Raw genomic sequence first — 26,397 nt, 5'->3', positions numbered from 1 at the left:
CTACTTTATAATCTGTGGCATGTCACTCCAAGCTTGTGATTTCTTTTTGGCCAGTTCCATCCACGATGGCTGATCTGGAGCAGCATTACTGGCCTTCTTCAAGGGGCTTATTTCCTCTTTATCCACCAGTGCTGGTGATGGAGCTACTGTGAATAAAACACACGGACATTTGATGTTCACTTGCTGTGCAGCTGCGCGCACTACCTCTTTAATGGAAAACTTCCCATGCCTCATTCTACAGTAGAAAATCTTTACATTTCACATGGAAGCTGCTTCTGCAGTATGTTATTGAGGAAAGAACCATTCTATCCTCCAAAAAAAAAAAAGGACAATGTTTTTCTCATCACTAGGATCTTTTGATCCCTAAATTTACCAAAACCAAAATGATGACACAGATTCCTTGCTGTGCCCTGTGTGTTAACACCCAGGCCAAAAAAGAAGAGTCTTTTCATTAGCAAGGGCATTCATTTACAGATTCCTCCTTTACCCACCCCCCAACTCACAGGAATTTTATTACCTTCAAAACTTCTGCCCTTCTTTCAAATGTCAATTTACCAAAGAGATTCAAAGTTACAGTGGGAGGACTGATGGGCAGGCAGTTTGTGATCACATCCTTCCAGCTTGCTGAGGAAGCCACATCAAAATTGAATGCTAATTTTGCATGCATTTTACTTTTACACTGGGCTAGTGCATTTGAGACCCCATCCAGTGAAACGGCCTCGTGCTCTCAAGTCACATTGATTTCAACACGAGTTCTGACTACTCTGTAATCAAAGTGGTCAAAAGAGTACACCACCAAATAAAACCCCAGATGTTGAGTCCTGGAAACAGTCTTTCCTTGCTGATGTGGGGCTGGGGAAGAGATGAGAATTTAGCTCCTATTCCTTTTCCAGCCACACTCAAGGAGGATTTCTTCTGACAAGGTTGTGAGATAACAGCCTACATTTTAAGAATCGTTTCCTACCAGTGACATAATGTGACAGTGAACTGGTTCTCAGCAGGGGCTCTTTCACTTCAGACTTTGTCTCTTTCTTCTGTTCTTCAGAAGTGGTTTTAGGTGCCACGTGTGAAGGTTTGGTCCATTGCTGCTTCCCTGACCCCTAAGCACAGAGAGGGATAAAATCCAAGGAATGCAGAGAGAATAAGACCAGTTTGGAAGAACACAAGGAAAGGGAGCAAATGTAGTGCCTGTCACAATCCAAAGACCACACATGCTCTTCACACATTGGTCCCAGTCCTTGCACTTGAGCTGATACCTGCTCAGAAACTGAAGTGGTTTCAGCTTAGTGTCCATGATACTATGCTTTACAATTAAAACTATCCCTCTGTATCTCTTATTCATACTGGTATCTATGAGTAGGTTATTAGAGTCCTTCAATGCAACACGTATTCCAAGCCCTTTTCACACCTCTACTAGCATATACAGGATTTGGAAACAGCCTTGTTCTCTCATGTTTCCCTCCCACTTCCTGAATTTTGTGGGTTAGGGCACTGTATTTTTGGACGCTTGACGCTAATCGGATTTTCCATAAAAAAGGAATCAAACACATCCTCCCATGGATTTCCTTGCCAGTATCAAAAACTACCCTGAAGTGATAGTGCCTGGTGCAATGTGGGAGAAGGATAAAGTGGGAACAGTACAGTAGCACCAAGCCTCACATGCTGCAGCCAGAAGCATCTTCAGGAAGTTTCTCTGTTAGCTGATACAGGGAAATAAAATGCATGCCATGAATTTAAGAGAACATTGCCAGCTCAAATCTGGAGTTTCCTATTCTGACATAGAAACTGTATTTTGGGATCATTTATACCCTTGGTGTTTTAAGTGCTATGACAATTTTGAGCATTATTGCAGTTCATAATAGACATTTTGTTAGGTATTACTCCTTGTTAATCTAACCACTGCTATTTTTCATCATCTAGAGATCTTCCCTTATTCCAGGATACAAAATACCTATCCGGGTTTCTAACAGTACCATCTAAAGCAAAGAAGTGGGCCATTTGCACTGGGAATGCTGTACTGGTATGGGACACTCACACTCCTGCATCAGTGTGGGGTTCTTCCCGTGCAGGAGGCGATGCAGGCAGCACTCGCATGCTGCTGAGCTATCCCAGCACCAGGGAAGCCTTATTAGTGTTCAGGATTAATGCCAAGTGCTTCTGCTGGCACAGCTTTGTCATGTGGGAAGATCACTTGCTATGGGTATCACCCTCTTTTGCATGGGATCTTTTAAGAGGCAGTGTCAGCCTGTAATCCATGGCACCACGTGAGCGTCTGAGTTACCCATATACAGAGAACCAGAATTTATATCTTGGCACTGTGTGCAAGTGCAAAAGTTATTTTTATCCTGTTTCACTTCTCGAGGCTCTAAAAATTGTTACCTAGGAGCTTCTGGGACTGAGCTGTTCATTCAGCGTTAAATCAGTCAGGAGGTATAGGAGGTTCAATGAAATGCTGTGCTTAGAAGGAGAGTTAAAGACAGCATATTCTTTGCACTGAGAGAGATCTGAGACTGCACAATTTAGCACCTCACTGTGGGTATTTTAGCATGCAATACACGCTTTAGATCTGTAAGTATGTATTAGGCACCCAAGAAATTTTACACACCTCGCTTAGTTCCAGGATTTCTTGGAAATATAAAATTACATATCTGAATGACCAGAGAACTCTGAATCTGTAACACATTTCTGAGGGCAGTGTCTTTGTTACTCATGATTATACTCATCAAGTATCTGTAATCACTACAGCATGACTGCTAATCTATCACTAGATGCAAAGAACACTACAGGGAGGTGATATAAAAGCACCACGAATTTGTACTGTAAGTACCTCTGTTCGTTCCTTCTCTTTATTCTCTTTCTCTGTATCCGACTTCATATCCAGAGCCACTGTTTTTTCTCTGTCGGGTTCCTGCTCCTGCTGCATGCCCCTTTGCTTTTGCCTTGCTATGGAAATCCAGGCTGGCTCTGTGGGAGTGTTGGGATCTCTTCCAGAGTCTCCAGCAGCCACAGGGGAAGGCACGTTTCTCTCTGTTGACAGATCATTTATGTACATGGTTATATGAAAGAAGTTGTAATTAGCTCGCACTTGCTCAATATGCTGGCTGGTCCCAGGACGTGTGACCAGCCTGGGTAAGTAAGAATTCTGTTTAGTTTGGTCTTCAGAGAGCAATCTGCCTGTGCTCACTATTTTAAGTTACTGTTTTACTGGTGAAAACTGCTTTGCATCTTTGCTTGACTGGAGTCGCAGTGTCACTGCCCTCATCTGAGGGAGATGCAGAAACACGAATCAAGCTTCACTAATGTACCCATTTTTCAAGGTCTCCCCTTCTGCTCCCTCCTCCCATCTGCTTCGTGATCTCTTAGAGACAAGCAGCAGCTGATTCAAAGCTGGACAGAGTTGAACCACAGTGTTGCAAAGGCAACCCCGTCCCCACTGCAGCTGCCCTCAGCTCCTGCTCTCCCCATGCCCACGCAGCAGCAGCTGATGCCTTGGTCTGGTTCCTGCCTTCCTCCCACCCCTCTAGGAGCAGCTTCCCTCACACAGCCCCTTGGTGCCTGCAGGTGCTGGGGGTGACTGAGCACAAGCCTGTGGTGTCTGATCACACACAAATACTGCTAAAACTGTAGGGTTAATTCATGGTCTTTTGACATGAGGTTTACTTTGACTTGTCCCTGCTGATGCTGCCCATGCTTTCCACTGGAGCCAGTCACTTCCATTGTGCTCTACGAGAAATCAGATTTCAGTGAGATGAGTTAAAAAAAACAATTCCTAGAGTAAAGGGTCAAAAGTGCTACCCTGCTGTCCTCACAACTGCTATTCAGGCAAAAGCAGTATCCAGAGCTATGGAGAAATGAAATACCCTCTATTCAAACATTCTGTGAAGGGAAAGCCTGTCTATATCCTGAATAGATATGGATTAAGAGAAGAGCATCAGCTGCTCTGTTGGCTCCATCTCCCAGGTTCTCCACTTCTTCATTGGCTCGCACTGCACACAAAATTCAGTTTTGCAACCACTGTGGAGCCTCTGTGTGATTTAAAAGAGGAACAACAGTACTAACACCCTTAGAGCCATGTTACAGCCATAAGGAAAGATGATTTAACCATTCCCAGACATTTCTGCCAACTAATGTACCCAGAAATCTACAGAAGGCTATTTCAGAGCCAGAAGTTAAGCTTCCCAACCTCAAATCACACACTGACCTACCCCTAGGAAATGTCTGTTACCTGGTCAGCACCCTGTTCAGGGACCCAGGAGGAGGCAGACACAGCCAGGAAGCATCGCTGCCCCAGTCTCGTGGGGCTCAGCTGCAGGTGTAGAGCTGGGCCACCCAGCCACAGCACCCTGTGGAGCTGCCAGGAGCACTACAGTCTAGTTTAGAGGAACATGGCCCTGTTGCAGAAAGCAGGCAAATGTCTCTGAAGGCACATTTGAGAAGCCTCATGAAGGCATGGGAGATGAAAGGGATGATGCTCTCCCAAGAGCTGGAGTCTGCAAACTCAGGCACATTATGAAATCCCACAAATCTTCTTTGCTCAGGGACTTTCTCAAGTCAGTGCTGTACCTCACCAGAGACAGACTAGTTATTTGAGCAAGAAAACACTGTAAAGCCTATGTCAACTAAAAAACATAAAAAGAGAAAACACACAGTTTGCTTTAAAGCCAAAGCAAGATGTTTTGCCAGCTGATGCCTGCACTTCCCTTCTGATTCACCTAGTGATCTCACAGGGAAACCTCTGGAAGAAAAAAGCCAGAAAGTCCAGCTGTGCAAACGCAGCACAAAGGAGGGCCCTTGAACACTGAAGGAGCTTACCTCCCTCTTGAACAGCAAGTTACTCCAATTCTCAGCATCCCACCTATGCCCTACCCTTGCATGACAACAGCTGTTCCTCCCATAACCTTCTACCCTTCTCTTCACTGGCTCCCACCACTTCATTTTTGTCTTGTTTTACAGGATGATAAGAGAATACGGCTGTGAGGGATCTCAAGACGTCATATAGTCTAACCTTCAGCTGCGGGGTAAGATCAGTTGCATAATCTGTTTCCTGACTAATATGTATCTAACCTGTTCTTAAAACCCTCATAAGATGGTACAGATCTCAGAGTCTCTCTAGACAACCTATCCTATGGCTTGGCTCTTCTTGTTCTATTCAATTTTTTTCCCTATTGGTTAAGTTAAATCTTCCTTGCTCTAATTTAAATCCTTAACTTCTTCTCCTATACGCTGTGCACATCAGCAGATTACTCATAGCCTCCTTGCAGCAGCCTTTTATGCATTTGAAGACTTACACCATGTTTTCCCTATTATTTTTTTTTAAAGTTTTCTGATTAATCATATTCTCTGGATCACTCTTACTTTTGTCCAAGCTCTTGACCAAACTATATTGGTTGGAACTTACATCTGTGTTATCTTGTAGGCGCTTAGAAATAGCTCAAATATTCCTTTCAGTATTTTCTATTAACTTAAGTAGTCTGTAACGGCTCTTCTCCCTCTCTCTCCCCTCCATCTCACCTCCCTTTTCAAGATGTGCCACCTTCTGAAGTGCCCCTCATCTTCCACGGTTCACCAAGATAACCACTAGCAGTCACTCAAGGACTGCTAGCCCGACTTCTTTGAGTATCTGAGGACAAACTTCATTAGGATCTTCATAAGTAAACCCACACAGCTGAATTGATGTGATGTGTATTAATACATCTGCCATCCCATTCCCTCCTTTGCTTGTAGGCCATATCCTTGAACCCATCTGCACCCATCTACACCATTTTAGGTTGTGAGCAATTTGGGCAGGACCTATTAGTGCATTGCGCAGTAAAACCAGGTACCTCACTGACTACATAGAGTAGCTTTTCACTTTGGTTACCTTCTATTCAAATTAGTGAACTCATTTCCCTAGCATCCTTTAATGAATAATCATTCCACAGTTATACTCAGTATTTTGAAGATCTTTCCCGACTGAAGCCTGTCTGGCTGGACTCATCCTGTAGTTCCATCCCATCAAACATACCCCTTCCCCACCACATACAAGGCTCTTCTCAGCCCAGAGAAGACTTGGCTTCTTCTCTGACTATACAGCTACAGACACACATCACCCCATGCATCCTTTTCCACCACCTTTTTACGTTCCTTCATTGTCTGTAATATCTTGGTGCTCAAAAACACTGATGTCTTTACCCTGAAGGCCCTTTTCAACCCACCCACCAGCTTTCCAGTGATACTGGGAACCTTGGCTTCTGCCTTGATGCTGCTAGTGATGTACAGTCTCTCTGATTCAAAACCACCCTTTGTGCTTTGTCCCATTTTCCCTGTCACACCATAGGAGCTTTCTGTAAACACCAGTTGAACTGCACATTGCTCCTCCTCTGCTCCCACCAATCAATACCAACAAAATGACTGCTGTGCCCAGGCTCTATTTACTGCACTGTGTGTAATGGTCTTATAGCTACCTGCACTCCTGTTTCTCTGTCATCATCATGGATTTAGGATTCATCTTTCTGTTATTTCAATGTGCCTTGCCTAGCACAACAGAGTTCCCAGTCCCACAGTGATGTGTCTGGAGGCTGCTATTATAACTATGTCTTTAAAAAGGCAGAGACTCTAAGGAAGGCATCAAGCACTTTTGCTCTTCAGACAATTCTCCCTGCTGAGACACCAGACATTCTAGTTATGCCAATTAGAAGGCAGCCAAATTAAAGCCAAGTATCATCCCGTAAGAGATGCTATCAGAATGCCCCAGTGATAGGAGGGAACACAACCTCTTTATCATCATCTCAAAGATTTTAGATGTATCTGTACAGGCCTGACTTACGACAGCAGAGTAGGGTCACCGATAGCGGACCAAGAGCTGATCTGCTTCTGGGAGGGGCTTCCTTGTTTCTTTAAACAATTTTGTTCTGCCCTTTGCTGCAGAAAGTCAGACAAGGGAGAGGAAATGCCTTCTCTTCAGGAAAAAAACCCATCAGATGCAACCTGTGTGGGATTTACTACCTCATCTGTCAGCCAGAATCACTGTAAGGGGTGGAAGAGGCATATTCACTATTTATTATCCTTCTTATTGCCCAGAGGTCCTTTACCTCCTCCCACCTCCAGCTAGAGGAGGTTTCTTGGCAGTACACTTGCACTGTTGTACCAGCCAGAAGGATGAAGGGTGGTGAACTAATCCAGGAGACAGTATGGTGAAGTCAGTCTGCAGTTTAAGGTGATCCAAGACTGTTCTATGAAGCTCTGGGTACCCTGGGAGACACCGAGAGGCTAGAAGCTTTCTCAGGAAGCGACTGCTCTCAAAAGAAGTGCTGCTTGCACATCTTCCTCAGTTCAGCAACCGCCTGATCACCTTGGATGAGCCCTCCCTGTCTTACCTCATCTGGTCATGAGGTAGTCTGTGCGCTTTTATGATTCACCACGTGGCGAAGCGCAGAGTTTAAGGAACCAGGTAGCCAGAGTGGAACCAAAAGCACTCAAAAGCACAATCTAATTCCTGCTTCTGCCGCATGCCATGTGCGCAGCAGCTAGCACAACAGTTCCCAGTTGGTAAATGTGAGTTTTAGGGAGACAACCTAGTATGAAATGCAAGCAGTGGCATCTTCCATCGGAAGCTGTGCGAGTTCGACAGGCCACAGGTGCCACAAATGCCTCCTCCAGTGAAGCAGGGCTGAGCCTCTTCCTTCCGCCTGACACTTGGGAGGTTTTTCTGAGTAAAACTGAAATCTAAATCATATTCTTCAGTTCTTATTACAACATCTTATTTTAAACAATATGCTATTCAACTTGTTATTTAATAACTTCATAAGCTAATAAAGGACACTGCTGGCAGCAGTTTGTCTCTTGTTCACCCACAGTTTTAACCTCGTGATTGCATCTGTCCCCAGTTTCCCTGAAGCTGGCTTGGCCTCAGGCTTTCTGAAAGACAAGCAAGCCTCTTCTTCCCCTCAGGATAAGCCACCAACAATGGTGATAACAGGTCAGAACTTGTCAAGACACTCTGTGCATAATGTCACCATGTATTAAAACTAGCATTTAATGTAGGCTGCCAAGGTGGTCTTGTGCCACTTGAAACCACATTCAGAGGCTGCAGAAGCCCTCCCTTCACATCTTTCCCACAGCCGCCAAACACACATGGATGGTCGCAAGACCAGCCACTCTGTCTGCTTTCTTCAGCACCTCCTCAGCCTCCAGACTGACCACCAAGGAAAAGCCCCGAAGCCAAGTGAGCCATAGCCACATCCTCAATTCCCTCCCACAGATCAGAATCACCCGAGCTCTTCTCCACTGACAGTGGCAGGGCTGGTTGCCTCATGGTCCCTAAGGGGGGAATTCTCCTTCTGCAGCCCCATTTAATTCAGGTACCTGTTTCCTCCAGTATCTTATTAAAACAGCTATTTTATTTTTTTTTCTTTCTCAGACTAAAGTAAAGATCTTATAGATTAAATTTATGCCTAAATATTATGGAAATGAGTGTGTACACTTCTTATTGCTAGTTGGATATTATCCTTTAATATGTGTCAGTTTGGCTGTGCAAAGAATAGGATGAAGATAAAAATGAATCTTTATGTACAAAAGGAGATCTATGATTGACTTGTTACTGTGCATTGGTTTATACACACACACTGAAAGAGAAATAAAAGAGAAATACACACCTACTTCTGTCTATTGACAGACAGATATACTCAGTGTATTTGAGTGCATCTGGGTGTGTGTGTGCTGCTTATATGGATAACCACAGCAAAGACATATTTAAACATTGCCCTGGCATTTAGAGATCGATTTTTGGTTTGGATTTTTTTTAGAGATGGCCTCAGATATTGTACATGTATTCTTTAAATCTACAAGCTTTTGTGTGCCCATGATATAGCAGAGGCTTTTTGTAACATTTAAATCTCATGCCTGCAAACGAACATCTTATGCCTGCAAGGAGTGCGAAGAGTGGTTCCTCTTGCCATACATCTGTGCAGGTAAAAGGTCAGAGACAGAACATCAGATCTTATTGCAAGTCGAACCTCTAACAGCAAGCAAAGCTAACTTGTGGATTCCCTGTGTATTTTAAAAGCAAACATACTCAGAACTAATCCAAACAACTCTACACCAGGAGATAACAACCCTTGTATACAACAGTGTCATTGGTTTGTGACACTGCTCAAGCATGCATATTTAATTCCACACTGTTGTATCTTCACTCATTTATAAAGCCCCAGTTATTTTAAGAAAAGCTTTACAAATGCGTATGGCATGTAGTATATCCTGGCCTACATATTTCCCTGTGTTTATTAAAGCACTACAAGCATTGGTGTCAGCGTACACACCCAATTCCTTAATTTCAGACAAAGCTATTCTAAAAGATTTGACATTTCTTTCTTCTCTAAGATGATCTGTGAGGTATTTGACTTTTGGTTGGATCTATACCACTGCTGTCAGGAGAGTCTTTTCTACACAAGAAACTGCTATGTTAGCATCAAAGTCTATTTCACTGCTGGAAAACAGCCATATTGCAAAACAGCCTGACACAACTGAAAAAGCAACTTCTGCTGGAAAAAGACAGCTTTCTTTTCAGCTGTAGCCAGGACAGCATTAAAGCAATGTCTTTTTAATGTAGAGAGAAACATTTTTCTTGTCATTTCAGAGCCAGACGATACACACCAATTTCATTCGCTTTATGTTCACTGTCCCTCCCCAAGCTCCTTTCCCCTGTTCGAGTACATCTCCCTGCTACAGCTCCTCAGTCGCTGATTTTTATACATCCTAAGATGCACATTCACACAGGTACTGCTTATGGTTTTACTCCTGCAATAACCTATTAGTATGTGTTAATTGCTTCTGCCCTTTAGAGGATTTATAGCGAAGTGTATCAACCCCAAACAACACAGCTTAACCTTTTAATTCTTGCAAAGACTTGTGCCTTTAGCTGCAGGAACGTAAAAATTACTCCTCCTGGGGTGACTAATTTCACACAGCCATTAAGGAGCCACCCTGCAGCCTGACAGAGGCCAAGCAATCCCCTGCTAGTTCCCTGGAAAGCTTTGAAGAGCAGGAGTGCTACTTGCACCCAGGGTGTGAAGCCAGCATCCCACCAGCCCTCCCATTGCCTTTGGTACCAGGAGTGTTGAAAAGCTAAAAATTGAACTGAATGAACCAAATTGCTCCTGCTGACTCCACAACACAGCAAACTGACTTTCTTGAGATGAATCTACACGAGAAGGGAACTGCACCCCCTTACATCACCATTTCACAGCTTGTCTTTCTGTTCAGTGCAGGGATTTCCTATCACAGTGGGAGGAAACTTCCTGACAGCACAAAGTGACTCTTGATGGTGACCACAGCTTTTTGAAAGGGCTGGTGAACTCAAGGACTAGGAGGGGGCTGGGTGCCAACATTAAGAGTGGTTGGATGGAAAAAAGAAAGACAAGGGTGTCCCAGCAGATCAGGAGGCCAGAGACGGCTGGTAACCCATGTGATCCATGAAGGGCTCTTCTAATTGTGCTTGTCAGGTTTCTCCTGCTTGTTGCAAAGACACACTCCCAGCTCGCTGGGCTGAGGCAACACGTCAGAGAGACACATCAAAAAGGCTCAGCAAAGACCTTGCTTGTAACAGCCTTCCAGTACCTAAAAGCAGCCTACAAGAAATCTGGAGAGGGACTTTTTCCAAGGACATGGGGGAATGGCTTTAACCTGACAGAGGATAGAAGGAAGAAGTTCTTCACTGTGAGGGTGGTGAGGCACTGGAACAGTTTCCTTCCTGAGTCCTGGCATGCCAACCTATTAGAACCCACTACCAAGTGACTCAAAGCTGGAAAACTGTAGCAGCTTTGCTTAAGGTGATTGAGTAAGAGTAGTGGGGCAGCAGATGAGGAAGAAGACTAGTTACCATCACAGACCAATCTGAACCACCGTGTTAAACAACTCCAGGCCACACAGATTTGGTGTAATACTGTCAGGTGGAGAGGAACATGTCCAAAATGTCTCCTCAACCTGCAGCCCCAGGTGTGTGCAACCCAGCCAGGAGGACCAGAGCATGGCTCTCACCCGCAGACCCTATTTTACACAGGACAGTCCTGAGCCTGGGAGCAAGAGTCTCCTTCAGCCCAAGTCTGAGGAGCCAGAGGAGAAGCCTGGAGAAGAAACATGCTTCCCAGATCTATTTCTGACCCTTCTCCATCCTCCAGCTCTGCCTCCCACCCTGCTGCTGCTGCAGGCACCCTGGCACTCAGCAATAGGGATGTGGAGAAAGGCTGCATGCAGAAGCCTGATACTCCCACCGCTTTCCTCTATCCTCTGTCAGACCAAACCTACCATGCCAGGTCTCCACTACAAATAATCAACCACTCCTTGGGGCAGGGCAGAGGAGAAGATGCCTTTAAAGGGTGTGCTGGGATTATATGAAGGGAGAGCACCTTGCTCACGGGGTGCAGGGAGGCTCTGGATTGATGCCATTGGAGCCTCATCTGGCTGCAGAGGCCAGGAGCTCATGAATCCCCTCCTTTATAGATGCTGGGACAGCAGGAAGCTGTAAATGTGGCCAGAACCCTGCAAATACATCTGAGGTGTTGCAGCAGATAACAAGTGGAATCAGCTGTCACGCAGAGCATCAGCAGGTTTCCTCTGGGGCCAGGAACAGGTTTTTGTCACCCTACAGGACAAGTGCCATGAGGTCTTCTGGTTTGGTGTTTCCCCATGCCAAAGCTCAGACTAACCCAACCAGAGAAAAGCAACCAGAGGCAGGAGAGAGCTCTGCAACAGCACAAAGAAACCTTTTCATGTGCTTGGCCAGCATCTGCTCCTCACATTCTTAACATGAAACCCGTGACCAGACGGAGTCAGGGCAGGGAAGAAGTTTCTCCCACATATCAGAAGACCTAAAGGCTCTTTTTCCCCCTCTTGGCTGTTCTCTGAAGCAAAGAGCAGTGCCAGAAGTGCTTGAGCATGCCTCACCTAGCTTGTTTGCTGTCATTGCTAAGACCTCAGACAGTGGTGCCACTTCCAGTCTTTTCTGTTCTTTGCCTGTAGCCCATAATATATTAGTCTCCAGAGGGCTGATTATATTTTTTAACTCTAACCCAATTATATAATACAGACAACAGGGCGAAATTTAACAACCTGCAGTAGACACAATCTTGCAGTCTCCCCTGGCTTTAAACTCCAGGAAGCTGCAGGGTAGTTAATTTTTGTTTTTAAACAAGGAATGAGTAATGATAAAGATGGACAAATGAAAAAGCAAAGCTCACAGGAGACAATAAATAAATGGCGAGTTGAGCATGCCAGGCAGCTAGTGGTACTTCTGCCTCAATGCTACAGTGAAAAACAAGGTCTAGAGGTCTGAGTCACTTGTCCCACGCAGGGCACTGCACTCAATACGTGCTCCTGGCTTTTGAATTGCCATACAGCAGCTCTAAATGGGATGCTTAGTGTCTTGGTAATTCTGTTCTACAATACTTGCTAATGCACTTTATTTGTTGAGTGTCACTTAAAACATCCTTTAAACGATGCCCTGAGATGCAAAAATCACAGGCAAAAATATCTTATTCTTCCCTGCTGCGCTTCTGATAATCTTTTCAGCAAGAGAGAATCAGGGAGCAACATCACTGAAGGCAGAGCCATCAGCCCATGCTCACCAGTGTTGTGACTGATACAACACGGCTGCCTCATGCTCTCTCACAGGTAAGATCATTCCTTTTGAGTGAAGGTAACTTTATAAAGTAACAGGAGTCTTACCAAGCACTTTACAAGGATTTGACTTTTTCTCCAAGTCTCTATTTTCATTTCTGGATTCAGGAGAGTGAATAGCTTTGTCCTGCTTCTCCTTGTTTGCAGTAGTATTTGGAACGTTTACGTTTTGCAAGGCTGGCTTCTTAGGCAACGGAGGTTTATTACTAAGCTGTTCAGAGGACTTTGCTTTGGGTTTGATCTTTTCATTTAAAGAATCGCCAATATTTGTATCAGCTGTTTTGCTGATCTGTGCCTTGTCACCTTTTAGAAAGGAAGTCAATCCCTCATTTTCTAAATTAAACTCTGCACTGTGTCTTTTAATCTCCTTTGATTCTGGTGACGAGTTGTCTCTAAATTTCAAGGACAGGGATGTGCATCTAAGTTTCACTTGAAAAGGATTTTTATCTTCAGAGCTTGGCTGATTCTGAGATACTGCCGTTGAATCGCTTGGCACCGGCACCGTATCGACAGCTGAAGAAATGCAGCCAGCCAAGATTTCTGTAGGTTGGACTGAGTTCTCAGAGTCAGACTCTGGCAGCAAAGGCTGCTTTTTGTTGCTTCTTTTTTCACCCTCCAGATCTGATCCCTTCTGCAAATCTTCATTCTTCCTCTCATTTCTTGAGACCTTCACTTTGGACAGAAAGAATCCACTATTTAATGGGCTTTCCAACTCTGATCTTTCTGGGAAGTGCAGGCTTCTGGTCCTTGGTCTCTCCCGTGCAGAGGAAACAGAAAACTTTCTCAAGGCATTGAGTTCATTGGCTGCTTTTTCAGCTTTCTTGCCCAAAAGTTCCTCCTTGTGGACCAGCGACTGACTGTTTTCCCTACCAGAAGCAACTACCTCTTGTGCAGTCTTTGTTTTCTCTAGAGAGCAGGAAGCAGATGATCCCATCCATGTTGAGGAAGCAGGATGTGAAACATGGAATGAGTCTGTGGGCTGGAAAGAACCTGTGGAAAACTGCTTGCTAGACTCTGACAATAGAGTAACCTCTTTCTTTGCCTCTTTATTACAGGGCATTTCCTCAGCTACCTGACCATCCTTCTGTGTATATTCTTCTGACCCTTCCAAGCAAACAATACTATTCTTACTGATTGAAACATCTTCTTCAGATGGTATTTTATTCACTGAAAACACAGTAGGAAGCTCCTTATTTTCTTGATTTAAAATATTGATTGACAGATCGTTCACATCCCCAGATAACAAAACCAGTGTTTCTGAGGAACCTTCTTGCTTTTGTACATCTCTGCCTGGACTGGAGTAGGAAGAAGTTGCAGAGTCTTTGCATTCTAACAGCAGTGAAGACTCAGACTTCACACACGTTGTTTCCAGTGTTGGTTGGCAGCCCTCCGGTTTATTCTCTGGTAGCAGGGCTTCCTGTACAACAGTAGACCCAGAAGCAGGCTGAGTCATCACTGGTCTCAAAGCAGGGGGAAGGTCCTCAGGCATTCTGGGCTTTGGCCAGGAAGCCACATCCTGCGCTGCAGCTGTGCCACATAGTAGTTCATGATTGCTTGGTTTGAATACAGCATCTGACAAGTCTGTCTGTTCATCATCCTCTTCTTCTTCTTCTGGGGTACAGCTCAAATCAGTCAAAGATTCAGACTGGGTCCTCTGCAAGAAAAAAGATCCAGAAAACTCCATCAATATTTACAGATGCACTTTTTTCTTATTCATCATTACATTTATAACAGAGATCTTAGAGAGGAAGGCAATACTTGCCTTCAATAGTAACTTGCTGTTTTCTTAATCTACATATACTGGATGCTTTTTTATCTACGCAGATCCTGGAATAACGTATTTAAGCAATATAAAAGCAATGAGTGACATTTCCTTCTGCACAGCTAGTGCTTTCATGCCTTTGTAGATGGAAAGTTCATCAAAACAATGGCCATTGGACTGTCCTTGGCACTTGATTCCCCGGAGCATACTGGCTATGTTGTGTTGCTCTTAGGCAAAAAGCAGCACTTGAAAGAAAAAAATCTGTCCCTTTGTATTTTGCTACTCCATACTAACGTTAAAAATAAAACAACCCATTCTTCCTAAATATGACTCTGAAGAGGGAAGGGTACATGGAAGGAAGAGCAAAAGCCTAACAAGTCCATCCGGTTATGACACTCTATGCCAGCTGAGCATCTACCCCCATATGGCAGTGTTCTGTCTAATCCCACTGCCAAACAGCCTTCTCTCCTTTGTGTAAAAGTCTTTCTTTCCTTCAAGAGTTAGACTATTTGTTGAAAGTTTGTAAATGCATATGTAGTTATCTGGGAGGTCTTGTAATTAAACTTCCGGTAAGGACTGGCTAAATATAGAGGATTATTTGAAAGCACGTTATGAAGCTGCTGAATATGCCTGTATTTGCTGACTGATTCACTGTAGTTTGTTGGGTAAATAGATATTTTGGATACAGGCCCTAATTCCAAGAACACAAAACTTACACTCTAAAGATACTTCTAGGGTTCTTCCAACTTATTGTTTTGCAAGTGCAATTGCAAAGACAGAGTTATAAGCTGTGAACAGCCAAGCTGTGAACATCCACGCTGTCCAACGTGGCACTGTGTAAGAAACCCTCTCCCAGTTCAAAACGGGCAATCTGTGCAGCACAGAGCAGAACCCCTCAGAGACACTAGCTCAGACCTCACAAGTACAGCCATGTCAACACACTTGTCTCCTTACACCAGGCAGAGCACTGTGCTGACAGAGCTGTCACATTTCCGGTTCAATAGCTGGCTCATGAATGTCTGCGTATTTACACTGTGTGACGCAGATTTAGCCTATTATTTCACTTTTGTTATAAATACCTTCCTTAAGCCTATTTCATATTCTAACTGCTGGTCCTAACATTATTCATTTATTAAAACAGGAGCAAAGCCATTTACGTTGGTCAGAAGATGACTGAGAAAGTTGAGTTGTATTTTCTCTCCTGTAAAGTGAGAATCTACCTCTGTGGTAAACATTAACACAATGTCTTTAGGCCTGCTATTGCTTCCCAACTGGCTAACATACTCTCTGTCATGGGAGGGAGTTCAGAATTCATGATTGTCCTTCATCTAATTTTTCACTACATCCGAGACCAAAATGAACACAACCTCCGTATCTCTATAAGATAGAATTTTTTTCACTTCAGATGAAATTTCTCATAATGACTCCATTCTGTAGCTATAGCTTGGCTTTTCTCTACATTTGCCTTTACCCAAAGAATAGAATTATGAAAATAATTGAATTTATGTTCAAATCTGTATACACAGAACCACAGAATGGTTTGGGTTGGAAGGGACCTTAAAGACCATTTGGTTCCAACCCCCTGCCATGGGCAGGGACACCTTCCACTAGACCAGGTTGCTCCAAGCCCCGTCCAACCTGGCCTTGGACACTGCCAGGGATGGGGCAGCCACAGCTCCTCTGGGCAACCTGTGTCAGGGCCCCACCACCACCCCCACAGTAAGGAATTTCTTCCTAATGTCTAATCCAAATCTCCCCTCTGTCAGTTTAAAGCCATTCCCCCTTGTCCTGTCACTACACGCCCTTGTAAAAAGTCCCTCTACAGCTTTCTTTTTGGCCCCTTTAGGTATTGGAAGGCTGCTAGAAGGTTTCTCAGGTGCCTGCTCTTCTCCAGGCTGAACAAGCCCAACTATCTCAGCCTGGAGAGGTGCTCCAGCCCTCTGATTATCAACAGGAACATAAAAGCAGAGCAACATAAAAGCAAACAGTTAGCCAGAAGCAAAGGTGCACAGGCAGAGTTGGACAGAAAATATTAAACCAAGTATTATCAAAAGATGTAAGCACTCTCCATGGAAAACCAGGAGAGCTCAGTCATCTGGCAGCTTATAAGCACGCTGGACAAATCAACTGTACAATGTTACAGTGGAAGAGGATGTTTGATCCATGAGTTATTGCTTTACGCGGTTCTCTAAACAACTGCCCTCATCATTGTGTTGCTCACTGTGGTGCTCTGCTGAGCCTAAAGATCACTCACAGATTTTAGAAAATACAGCATATCAGACAAGTAATATTTAGAGACAGAGAGAATATTCCTGGTGATGACCAAGAGAATTTAATGGATTATTTAAAACACTGAAAGAAACCATTTTCAATAAAGTGCAAATACTGTAGCAACAGCTGCAAACTTTAGTTCTAAAAAGAGAAGAGAAAGAAGAAAAATAAGCTATGCCTTCATAAGATATGACAAAGAATCAGACGGATGGTGTCTTAAAAGGATGGCTTAAAAACCAGTGTTTTTTTAATAGTATATACCTCTTTTTTTTTTTTTTTTTGTTTCTGTGGAAACTTACTTTAAGTCTCTGTAGTGCACATAAAGGGTTTACAAGCTCTGGGGCAGTGAGAGGTCTGAATTCAGAACAGTCCTAATGTACAGAATTTGGCTCCAATTAATAGCTCACAACTTACTCTTTCTGTACTTTTTGCAAATATAAGCCCCATGGTATTTGGGAAGTTCAAACAAGTCCTCATGAATAGTCTCTCAAAGACTCATGATTTTACAGGATCTTTCAAACGAGGAGAAGAATTCAAGTTGAATCTAACAGTTTCCAGAAAAAATGTTTAAGTAAGAAATGAAGCAGTCAGCCCCAACTCCTGCATCACAAACAAGATACTGAACTGTGCTGCACAGTAAATTTAAGAATAAATTCTTACATAAACTGCTTCATTAAGAGTTAACAACTAAACTCGTGATATTCAATCTGCCTAGTGTCTACTGCAGATACATAGCCTCACCGAGTAACAGCTATTAAAACCCAGTGAAGTATCCATGCTGCTATCTGACTTTCCTTCTCATATCTGAGTCTGAAATACAAAGTCCAGTAAGAACTTCCTGGTTCTGTGTCAGAGGTGATACTGTTTATTTTCACAAGTACCTGAGAAAATCTTCTCATTTTACTGGATCTCTGGTTCCGGGGTTTTACTAAGAGCTTGTGTTTAGCAGCAGAATTATCCAAGCAAGAGGAAAGCTCAGGTGGAGTGTCAAAATTGGCTGTAGGTGAGGTGGTACTGTCAGATATCCGGGCAGCTCCAGTTTTGGCACTTCCATGCCTAGGGAACAGCTGAGCATCTGTAGAGTGAGATCTAGAAGAAGGACTCAATGTAACCTGAAAAAAAAATATAATCCCCAAACAGAGAATCAAACAAAGAAACAAAGGCATGAAAATTAAAAATCTACAAATAAGTAGCCATGTTTACAGACATTTTAAGGTTGCCTCTTTTTGATACCTCTTTAAAACACATCGCATTTCCTAATGTTGCATGTGGAGTACCAGTGTCAGCAATTCTGCATTTTTAGCTGCTTGAATATCGTGGTATACTGTCTGGTGGGAAGGACCAAGTAATACTTAACTAGAAGATAAAAGGCATACAAATACATGGCCAGCATATTTTAGAAGACAGATTTATGAAGAGTGGTCAGTTACATAACCTAAAGGGCCAGTTTCCTTTCTGGGTCTGTCCTTCAGCATCTGTGTCTAGGCTTCTACCCACACTTACGCTGGGCTGGAGCATCTCTAGCTTCCTATATGTCATCAGCTCCCTTCCAACTCTACCACACCCTCCTAAAGACAAAAGAATCAAACATCAGTGGCATTGACACTTAAGTCAGCTTGTGTTTTTTCCTCATGCATTTATATCTGCAAAATAACTAGGGAGTTTACCTGAAATGTAACATTTCATTTGTAGACTATCCTGGGGAATGAAATCATGGACAATTCCTACTAGAGGCCAATAATCCATCCAGAAATAACTCATGAATGCCGCAAGGGATGCAGTACTTTCAACAAGCTGGAATCCAGCTTGTCTGTGTGCTTCACCAAAAGCTACCATAGTCCTAGGGCTGATGCAAAAATGAGACTGAAAAATTTATGAAAAATGACTCTAAAAAGCGTTCTTCCCCTTTCTCAGATTAATTTTCTGTGAATAGGCAAAATGATATTTCCAAACTGTCTGTCATGGCAGTAACATGACCTCTGACAACTCGTGACTGCACTCCCTGTAGGCTTGAAATTTTGGTTCATTTCATCAGAGGAGTTTTCCTCCTTTGTCATGCTTTCTTCTGCAGGCTTTCTCCTTCTTTCTCCTTTCTCTGGAAGTGGTATTTTACTGAAGCGGTTGGATGGGAGAAGGGGAGAAAAGGATAGTGTTCGTTTTATTTGGAGAGGAAAAAACATCAGTGTTTTCTGCAAGGAGAATTCTGCATTATGCACTGCAGCCAAAAGATACTGTGGCGTGTAGTGTGGGCCTGTTACAGCTTCCTCAATGGCCAGGGGAAAACTCCCATTGATTTTAGCAGAGGTTGGATCCACAGCTTCTGATCATGCTTCCTATTCATGAAAAAAAAAGGCAGCTCAGCCATGCTGAATAATGGATGCTCTCATTAATTTTCACTCTACACTATCTGCAGTCTAGTACTCAAACATGACTAATGTACAACAAACGATACGTGGCTGCATTATACATTAGTACCTAACAGTGAATACATTGACATTTCAGCTCCATGATAAAGATGCAGAACATGTTCTCTTTCAAGGCACGTCACTATTTGCCTGCCTTTCTTCTGGCTTCTGCTTTTCCTCGAGAACTTCGCGTGTCTTCTCATTGGCAGTGTTCAGTGTTGGCCATTACACTGGAAAATCAAGATTCTGGTTTGTTACTTAAATTTCAGCAGCCTGAGTGAATGCCAGCTCTGAGCTGGCTGCAGAAGTTGCCTGTCCCATGAAGCTTGCCTCTGGCAAAGCTTGCTGGAGGAGGGGACAGCTGCCAGACTCCTTTCTCCAAATCTCATGTTCACATGGCTCCGTTGTCCTTCTGCTGGTAATGCTGGGTGGCACAAGGTGGGGATCGATGAGGGAGCCCCATCCCCAAAGCCTGGTGAGACAGTCACGATCCCTTTCTCCCTTCTTCCATCCAGGAAAGCTTCCAAAACACAGCAAGGTGTCACTGCTGCCCAAAACCTCAGGGCTGCATTGTGCAAAACTCCTCAGCCCTGCAATCTGTTCTCCGCTGACTCTCTCCAAAATGCCAGGTAGTAGGCCCTGTGTGGTTTGGGAGAAAAGCCTTCAGATGGGGCTACTTTCAGTCTGCGCTTTGAAACTGGACTGGGATGAAGAGAGCTCTGAGCTAGCTAGATGATGGGCCATGTGGAAAAAGCTGAGCAACCACACAGTCACCACCTCATCTCAGGAGTCAGCAAGTGAGTCAGAGAGTGATGTTAATGAACAACAGGGAGACATAAACCCTCCTTTCGCAAACACGCATCTGGACTGGATGAATTTACAAAGAGCCTACACCAGTTTTCAAGAAATACCTTCTTCATGTGTTCTGTTGTTTTTCTTTAAAAATATTAAGATTTCACTGCATATAAGCAGGTTTTCAAACAGCTTCATGTGGAATCTAACAACTATAGCCAGAAATCTTTGCTGAGCCCTGCTGCAGCTGGCCTTGAAATACATTTTGCATAATTACCAGGGAATAGTCAGCTTAGGACTAGCTTCTCTATTTCCTTTCTGCAATTCCCCTCCACCCCTCCTCCTATTTCTAGAAAACGCTTTTTCCTTTACCTCCCGTGTTGTTTCCACCATGACTCCAGCTGCTGACAACTAAAAGGGGCTCTTCAGAGCCTTTCAAAACCTCCCTTTAATCAGCCAGAACGCTGGCTGCTGATTGAAGAAAGCCATCTATTTGCCTGTACTCAATTCCTGAAAACCACTTCAGCAAAATTCACAGCCAGAATCCAACTAAATAGACTCCTAAGCAGCAACGCCAGCCACTATCACCAGTGTGAGGTAAGCTTGTGCTTAAAGCAAGGGTCTGGGCAGATCTAAGAGGATCACAGACCCTCAACAAGCTTCCTCCCTTATCCTATGCATGCAACCCAAGCAACCTTTACTTCAACTTCCCATCTTTACAAAAAAGGGATACTGTTTCAGTGTCTAAAATCTGGTTGATTGTGCTTGGAGATTAAATCATGTCTGCAAAGTTTGCTAAAGGATATAAGGTCTTAATTCTTATCAATGGGAGATTACCTGGCGTCAGAATTATGTTGATAAATAATCATAACTTTTATGTTAGACGGACAGGCATTAAAAAAGCACAGCAAACAGAAAGGTATGCAATTACATACACACAAGGGGTTTTTTTGCAGCAGACAGGCAACACAATAATATTTGTCTTTACATTTCTTTACAAAACTACTATGCAAAATTGCTTGGCCCTTAATACATTTGGCAGAAGTTACCTGTTCTTCTTCTTCACTGCCTGTTCCAGCTAAACTCAAAGAGCTAAGGTGCTTGTGAAAGTCAGAGAACTGTGGGATGGAATGAGGAAGAGATTCAGTAAAAGATGACAAACAAGATGGATATACTCACAGAAACCATCTACACAAAGTGCACACAGATACTGACTATGTAAGTTGTTTTTCTCTATAGTCTTAAGGATTAGCAAGGACACTGCAAACATAAAGTGTAAGACATGCAGATAAAGAATGAAATAATGTATAACAAAACTATTATTTAAAAAGAAAAATCAGTTTCAAATTCTTTGTTCCTTTTTCCAAAGACAGCCTAGGAAAAAACATTAAAGAAGAGAGCTCTCTTATCAGCACATTCAAGGGGGAATATAGATTTTTCAGCCTTTTTTCATGCCTGGCAGCTCTCTGTAGTCCCTAAAAAAAAAACCCACCATGCCCATGCACTACACGAACACATCCTCTCCTTCCTAGTTCTGCATTTTTCTGGCATGATATTTATATTTTAACAGGAACAGAGATTCAAAGTAGCTGTTTACACAGAGAGATAGCATTTTCCCATTTTGAGAAAGGTATTCCTGAATTGTTCAGAGATAGTGATGTATATAGCAAAACAAATAATTTGTTCTGCCTTCTGCACATAGGTAAGACAAGTCATTAAACACTGATTTTTGTCAACACTGGAACTACTCACTCTTGTTCTAATGCCTGAATTTAGGTTTTCATGGAGCAAAGACATTTCTGGAGGGCTTCTGGGTAATCCATCATCTTCAGAACTGGTGCCAGCATCCTCTGTTCGCTTGGCATGAAGCCCGAATGGAGGTGGAGGTCCCAATTTCATGGTAGGCTGGAGTTTCAGCTTCAGCATGGCATAAAATACATCAGCATGTGATAGTGATGGAGGTTTCCCCAGTACATTTTTTAGCTCAGGTCAATGAGTTACCTTTATTTCAACTTTTCAATTGAATGATCCAGAGCATAGGACATCTCACTTTAGATGTTCTCTTAGGAACCCAAACAACCTGTCCAGTTTTTAACTACCATTTAAGTAGTACAAAGGTATGATACTGCTGTCTGATTAACAAATGCGACATTTAATGTAAACTGCAGACAGTAATTACTTACTAATCAAATGTTGAACCACAAATATCCCCAAAAATCAAGCCTGGAAAGGCAATTCCACCTCTTGAATTTGAAAAAATTATGTTGTGTACATTACCTGTAAAGCTCTAATCCGATCAGAAATGTTTTCTTGAGAGAACACTCTTACTGGCCTTGCAGGCTCTTGCCCAGTCTCAGGGATGAAAATGCTATCGTGTGACAAAGCTCTGCTTCCCATAATGCCTTTATGTGTCCTAGAATAATACAAGAAGCCAGTGAAAACATACAGACTTTTTTGCCAGTCCTCTTACTCTTAACTGAGGTGGTCTGTTGAACACGGAGTGGGAGATAGGTGTGCAGAGCACACCTCACACAGGAGTTTCCTGGCTCCTTCGTGAATACAATACAGTCATTCACGTTAATCTAGGTAACACACACCATTAAAAGCCAAACACAAATTTGCAAATGCTGTTATCTGACACGTTAACAAACTGAATCAAGATTAAAGACAGTTTAACCCCAGCAATTGAGCTATATCTTATGGAAAAGCCACTACCCCTTGGCTGAAAGCCAGCAGCTGGGTTTGTGACAGGCAAGTCTAGGAAAATGAAGGGAGTTTACATAAATGAGCCTGTACCTGGGATGAACTAACTTCTTGCTAATGTAAGAACGTGTCTTGCAAATGACAGACCATTACCATAGGAAGAGTAAGTACCTTTTACTATTTAAGTGTGGTACAGCATTTAATGTATCTCTGCCACACAGGTCATTAACAAAAATATTTCATGCGATATAGTTCTCATGTAGAATCATTTGCATAAATCCTTACTAGATGCTTACAAGGTCTGTGCTCTATATCAAGATCCCTGGGATTCTTTGTTATGAACCTGGGGACACATTTTCTTATGGTCAGTTTTTACGGGCTACTGAGAAGAAGCAGGAGATGCTTTGTGGGTGACTTCTCTCATCTTCCATTTTCTGCTTTTAAGGCACGTGGCATGTAACCTCTTTTGCAAATGTTACACGTGGGACATGAACACCTTGTTTCCTTATGGGAATGGTACAGGAGACCCTATAAGGACAGACAGCTTGCTCATAGGAGGTCTCTTTTTCCTCAACTTTTTCCTCAGCTTAGCTCATAGCCCAACTGAGCAGGGATCAGCAATGCATGCATGTAACATTTATTCTAGGACTCCTTATCTTTTAATTTTTTAAAATAAGGCAGCTATGAAATGGCACAACAGAGTCTAGAATACATTTGTTTGGGTTCATGTAATTATCAAGGTAATTGAGCAGCATTCTAGAGGGGAAAAAAAAGAAAAGGAAAAAAAGAGAACTGTGTATTTTTGAATCTTAGATACTGTCATAGGGACATTCAGGAACATAAACAAACATGGCAGAAAGGAACATTTTCCTTGTAATGGCTGCTATAAATATGTTTGATAAAACAATAGCAGGAAAAAGTTGATCTTTGCTGCAGAAGGACGGAAAGCCTGCTGCTCCTGCTTAATGCATTAGAGACATTAGAAGAACAATTTATCTAAATGAAAATGGGATCTCTGCAATGCATGCAAGGTCAGACAAAGCCATAGCAATCTGCAAAGTAAGTGCCAGTCAGGGCTGCGATGGCTGCTCAACACACTGACATCTTTCAAAAGCTGCAAGGGCAGCCAGATCAGCAGTGCTGCTGCATGTGGACATTCATCCCAGCGTGCTACCTTTGCTTTCTCTTTCTAGCAGACGCATACCTCCTGGATGCGTAGTGGAGGTACCCTAGATGTCTCCTCAGATTATGAGTGCTTGAATTAACTTTCCTTCCTTTCAAGGAATTTCCTGGTCTTTGTCTAAACAAATATTAAGAAACAATAATGTAATGACCCTGCAACTGAAGGCACAGGAACATGGCCAAGCTAGCCAAAAATCGTACCCACTTGAACATGACCTTGTTGAGCTGCGCATGAGGAAGAGAAAATCTGACCATCCATGTCTTAAAAATGTGTGGTCGAACTACAGCGCTATTGCCCCCCGTTAGACGTGGGGCTGACAGCCTGGAACTCCTGGGGCTTCAAGCTGGACTAATATTACTGTTGCCAACGGTACAAAAGACACACAAAATAAGTATTTAATCATTTCTGTTGGTTGTTTGGCGCTGCCTGGTGGCCGCCTTGTATAATGTCGTTTCAAATGGCCAGAATGGTTTGCCCTTCCCGTCCCTGGGCACGGCATCTCTCCCTTGAGGACCCAGAGGGCTTATTCTGAGATGCACAACATCCGCCGAAGCAACGACTTGATTTTTAGGCAACCAAGGGGCTCTTCAGTTCATCTCCCCATCACGGAACACATCTGAACTTTAGATCGGGTTTCTCACGGTTACCTTTCAGTAGTTGATAGCGTTTTTGGCAATGCCTGACCAAAGACAGGATTTTCAGAGGCAGACAGATACACAGGCTGGGGTTCATCTGGTCTAACTTCAGACATTAAACCACAGGCATCTGCATCAGAGCTGGTCAGCCCTGGCTCCCATTTACATTCAGTGGGGAGAAACAGGCACTTCCAGAGCCCAGTTCATCTGAACAATTTCAGACATCTACACAAGAGTGACGCAAGCTTTCTTAGTAATGTTGACTTCTCTCTGCTGATTATAAAAGGCAGCTGATGACTAACTCAGATGCAGAAATTTGTCCTTTGGTCAGATGAATCCCATGTATATAGAGGAAATAAAGGCTTCACAGCCTCTGGATCCTGCTGATTTCAGTTGCAATCATCCTCTTATTCCTTCCTTGCTTTTAAAACCTGGCATAAATGGTTAGGCATCTAAATTTCTTTAACAAGCCTTAGGAGTTACATCTTAGGGGCATATGACAATCTTAGTAAGATAAAAGCTGAGTACCTAATTCTTTTTTGAAGATGGGAATTACATTATTTTGAAATCATAACCCAAGGCTTATTTATGATTAAGTTAAAGCTTTTTTTTAGTTACTTCTTGCTGCACCCCATACAATTCCCTTGTGATTTGTCTTGCATCAGCCTTTTTAATATGTACTTTCCTGAAAAAGGCAACTGTTTGGGAATGCAGCATTATGAAAAAAAAAGGAGGAGACGATTCTAGGGTGTCTTTAATCTACCAACATTGTAGCAGTTCTGTATTTGTTTACCAGCCAGAGTCCAAAGACTTACTCAAGTTCATCTTCAGAATCATAATTAACGTGCATGTTATGAGAGGCTGCGACATCACTTGTTGACTGGAACAGCTTCAGAGTGCTGCTCCCAGAAGATGACTCTTTCCTTTTCTTCTTACCAAAAAACTTTTTGAAAGACTTGAACTTTGATTTCTTCTTTCCTAGGTGAAGAAACATAAAGAAGATGCAGCCAGCAGCATGTTTCTGAACAACAATAATTCTTTTATCATTTCTGCATAAGTGGGTCTTTTTCCTGGAAAACACAATGCAGTCCACTCTTTCATTAATGTGTTTCAAGACTACATTGATAGCATGAAATTACTGTTATCTCAGAGAATGGACTGAAATGTTTATGACACACAAGAAATAACCTATGGTACAGAATCTTTGCTAATAGAGTTTCTACTTGCCTCTTGAAATAATTAGACTGTGAAGAAAAACTCTGGATTAACAGCCTAGGATACAGAGAAGAAATTACAACTTGGAAACCCGCTGCCTTTGTTCAGCAAGCTAAACAGTGATGATGAGGACAGTCTTAGCAAAACCAATTTAAATGTAGAAAAGGCTTACATGGGTGGAATATGCAGTGTAGGGAGGCTTTTAAAATGTCAGTTTTATAATACATCCCAGAATATTTTGAATGCTAATTACAAGACTCAATGGATCACAAAGTATTAAACTAGAAATCAAGCAATAATCTTGAAAAGCAATGCTAGTCTGCTCAGTGAAGAAAGACTTGAATTAGGATCAGTTGCAAGCTCTGTGAAGGAAACTACTTAAAATGGAATTAGTCTTTTGCACGAGACATCCCAACAACTTGTGCCTGCCCTATCTAAATTGGCATGACAGAACTGTGAGGCATTGCTGTCAGCATTTCACTTACTGTTGGATTTTGTTGGGTAAAAAAGTTAACTTGGTCACAAGATCTACAAAAATCTTACTGCAAGCCTCTGAAAATGTCAGAAATATAACAGTTCTTGGAGAGAAAGGGAGAATGCATTCTCGAAACAAACAGATTCACTTCTATGATAGAGCTAAGGCATCAAAGCTGAAGAACTTTTCAACAAAACTCACAGCAGTTCTCATTCACTGGGGAAGGGAGCAGCTATACCTGAATTGTCCTCTCCATCTCCTTCAGTCTCTCGCATCTTAGGGTCCATTATCCTTGGGGAACTCAT

At 42.9% G+C, this 26,397-nt stretch overlaps 1 protein-coding gene across 1 annotated transcript; it reads right to left on the bottom strand.

Moving 5' to 3' along the window:
* On the bottom strand, positions 1-26,397 carry KIAA1211L (KIAA1211-like ortholog). Its single transcript, XM_010023136.1, has 10 exons — positions 26,331-26,397; positions 25,218-25,380; positions 22,159-22,294; positions 21,634-21,798; positions 20,931-20,999; positions 17,566-17,796; positions 12,700-14,305; positions 2,828-3,027; positions 965-1,100; positions 1-146 (listed from the first exon to the last, which is right to left on the bottom strand). The coding sequence occupies exons 1-10, from the start codon at positions 26,395-26,397 to the stop codon at positions 1-3; spliced, it is 2,919 nt and encodes a 972-aa protein (XP_010021438.1).

Source organism: Nestor notabilis, unplaced genomic scaffold (assembly GCF_000696875.1).
Source record: "Nestor notabilis isolate BGI_N333 unplaced genomic scaffold, ASM69687v1 scaffold7651, whole genome shotgun sequence".
Taxonomy (NCBI): domain Eukaryota; kingdom Metazoa; phylum Chordata; class Aves; order Psittaciformes; family Psittacidae; genus Nestor; species Nestor notabilis.
Note: the sequence above shows the minus strand (reverse complement) of the source record. Positions and strands in the feature narration are given on the sequence as shown.